At 49.8% G+C, this 3,045-nt stretch overlaps 1 protein-coding gene across 1 annotated transcript in view; it reads right to left on the bottom strand.

Moving 5' to 3' along the window:
• The window catches only part of STEAP3 (STEAP3 metalloreductase), a 47,729-nt gene that overhangs the window by 8,015 nt on the left and 36,669 nt on the right, over positions 1-3,045 (bottom strand). The window contains exon 4 of the mRNA XM_007456353.1: positions 659-823. Coding sequence (XP_007456415.1) covers positions 659-823 — 165 coding nt within the window. The remainder of the gene's footprint in view (positions 1-658; positions 824-3,045) is intronic.

Here is a 3,045-nt window from a genome sequence, read left to right as displayed (position 1 = left end):
CTCGGGGCCCCAGCCGCTCCACTGCCTGTGGGATCTTCCCGGACCGGGGCACGAACTCGCGTCCCCTGCATCGGCAGGCGGACTCCCAACCACTACGCCACCAGGGAAGCCCTACATGTCCTTTTTAATACGAATGGTGTCCTTTGGGAAATGCTGTGTTTTATTTCCTATAAACTGAAGGTCCTAATCTCACCTCCCATCCACCCTGCATGAATCAAGAGGTTAAAGGACACAACAGGGCCAGGTTCAGCTGAGGGTGCTGGCTGGGCAGTTCGGCTCACCCAAGGGCTCACTGACTGCCCAGACAGATCAGTGACACGTCCAGTGACTACGTATTATGGGATTTTGTTTGGGAAGCCCAAGAATTGTAGATACTGGGAATGTGTAGTCCAGGGTTCAGCATTCTGCTGTCTGATTTTTACACATGCCTGAATCTGGCATCTCCCGGTGTCACGAGGATGAGCTCGTCCCAGGCAGCCCCTTTATCAGGAGACTTGGGTGAGCCTGCCAGGCTTGGGGAGGCCCGGGCACCTGAGTGAGCGGTTCTGTTGCACAGATTACGAAAGCCCAGGCGGCGCGTGGGTGGGAAGCTGCTTGCACAGGAGAGGCAGGGCCAGGGTCACGCCGAGGCTCACCAGCAGAGACAAAACTACTTTACCTGAACAAAGCTGAACTCCCTCCAGTTGAGTGAGTTTGCGATGGATGGCAGTGAGGTGACAGCCAGCAGGGACAGCGTGCCGAGGGCCAGCACTCCCAGGGACAGGTAGATCTCCATCCGCCAGACTTCCTCCTCGATCCAGAGGTGACTTTTATTGGTCAAGACCTGGTGTGGATGGAAAGGAAACCATGAACACTGTGGTCAAGGTCGATGCCCTGGGATTTGGGCGAGCAAGGAATTTAGGACAGAAAAAACGCAGTAATGACCAACATTCCCACTTTCCTCTCCGTGTAACGTGTGTCTGGCTCTGTTTTAAGCGCTTCTCAGGTATCAGCTCAGCTGAGCCTTACAGCAACCCCGTGAGGCAGAGGTCACTATTGTCCCTATTTTCCAGATGAGGGAAATGAGGCACAGAGATCAAGTAACCTTTCCATGGTCACACACAGCTTAGGAGATGGCAGAGCTGAGGTCAGGACCCAGGCAGCTGGCTCGGAAGACCAGGCTCCTCCCTCCCCACGGCTTTCACAAATCTGTCTGGGGCCAGTCGACCAGAACAGTCACATAAGCCAAGAGTAAGGAGCCATAGAATTTGACAAGACATAAAGAACCTTCAAGTATGACCATCTCACAAGGTTTTCTGGTGCCCAAATCCCCAGCAGGAAGGAGGTGCTCTCTTAACTCAGAATCCCTTCAGCCAGACAGGCTGCTGCCTCTCCTGACTACCTTCCTTCCCAGCCTGTCTCACCGTGGATCCTTGGTCACCCAAGCTGCCCCTGTCACTGGCTCATATTCCAGACACACACACACCAAACCCCTCAACATTTCCTAACTAGCCCCCAGCTCCCATCTTCCCACCCAGCTCCCCATTTCTTTTTTTTTTTAACATCTTTATTGGAATATAATTGCTTTACAATGGTGTGTTAGTTTCTGCTTTACAACAAAATAAATCAGTTATATATATACATATGTTCCCATATCTCTTCCCTCTTGTGTCTCCCTCCCTCCCACCCTCCCTATCCCACCCCTCCAGGCGGTCACAAAGCACCGAGCTGATCTCCCTGTGCTATGCGGCTGCTTCCCACTAGCTATCTACCTTACGTTTGGTAGTGTATATATGTCCATGCCTCTCTCTCGCTTTGTCACAGCTTACCCTTCCCCCTCCCCATATCCTCAAGTCCATTCTCTAGTAGGTCTGTGTCTTTATTCCTGTCTTACCCCTAGGTTCTTCAAGACATTTTTTTCCCTTAAATTCCATATATATGTGTTAGCATACGGTACTTGTCTCTCTCTTTCTGACTTACTTCACTCTGTATGACAGACTCTAGGTCTATCCACCTCATGACAAATAGCTCAATTTCATTTCTTTTTATGGCTGAGTAATATTCCATTGTATATATGTGCCACATCTTCTTTATCCATTCATCCGATGATGGACACTTAGGTTGTTTCCATCTCTGGGCTACTGTAAATAGAGCTGCAATGAACATTGTGGTACATGACTCTTTGAATCATGGTTTTCTCAGGGTATGTGCCCAGTAGTGGGATTGCTGGGTCATACGGTAGTTCTATTTGTAGTTTTTTAAGGAACCTCCATACTGTTCTCCACAGTGGCTGTATCAATTTACATTCCCACCAACAGTGCAAGAGGGTTCCCTTTTCTCCATACCCTCTCCAGCATTTATTGTTTCTAGATTTTTTGATGATGGCCATTCTGACTGGTGTGAGATGATATCTCTTTGTAGTTTTGATTTGAATTTCTCTAATGATTAGTCATGTTGAGCATTCTTTCATGTGTTTGTTGCCAGATCCCCATTTCTGTCTGAGGAATGTAGCTTTGAGTCAACCACTGCCAGGCAACAGAGGCCGACATCCATTCACCGAGCAGGCCCATGAGCACTTATGAAGCACCTAGCACACAGTAGGTGCTTCATAAGCACCTACTGTGTGCTAGGCCCTGTGCTGCAGAGAGCAAAGATACCTGCCCTCACAGAGTTCTGGAATCCGCCAGTGAGCCCCAGGCACGCACCAATGCGGGAGCCCCTGCAGGGCCAGAGGTTTCTACCCCCTCCCTCCCCACTCAGAGACCCCTTGCACCTCAGCCCCACCTTCCCCCCGCAGCCTGGCCAACGCTCACTTGTACCGTGCACACGCGGAAGAGCTTTTATCAAGATCCTTCTATCAGAACCATCATTTCCGAACTAGACCACATTCCAGAGTTCCTGGACGTCAAGATGTTTTCTGAGAAACACCAGGAAACGCTGCTGCTTCAATTCTACCCGCACAACAAGGAACAGCATTTCCATTAGGAAATGTGACTAGGCTTTAGTAGGTAGGTCTCTGCTTTGCAAAACAGAGTGACTCATACAGGTTTTTGAGAAACGATTTCA

Source organism: Lipotes vexillifer, unplaced genomic scaffold, assembly GCF_000442215.2.
Source record: "Lipotes vexillifer unplaced genomic scaffold, Lipotes_vexillifer_v1.1 scaffold3, whole genome shotgun sequence".
NCBI lineage: Eukaryota > Metazoa > Chordata > Mammalia > Artiodactyla > Lipotidae > Lipotes > Lipotes vexillifer.
This window is presented reverse-complemented; position numbering and strand designations above follow the sequence as displayed.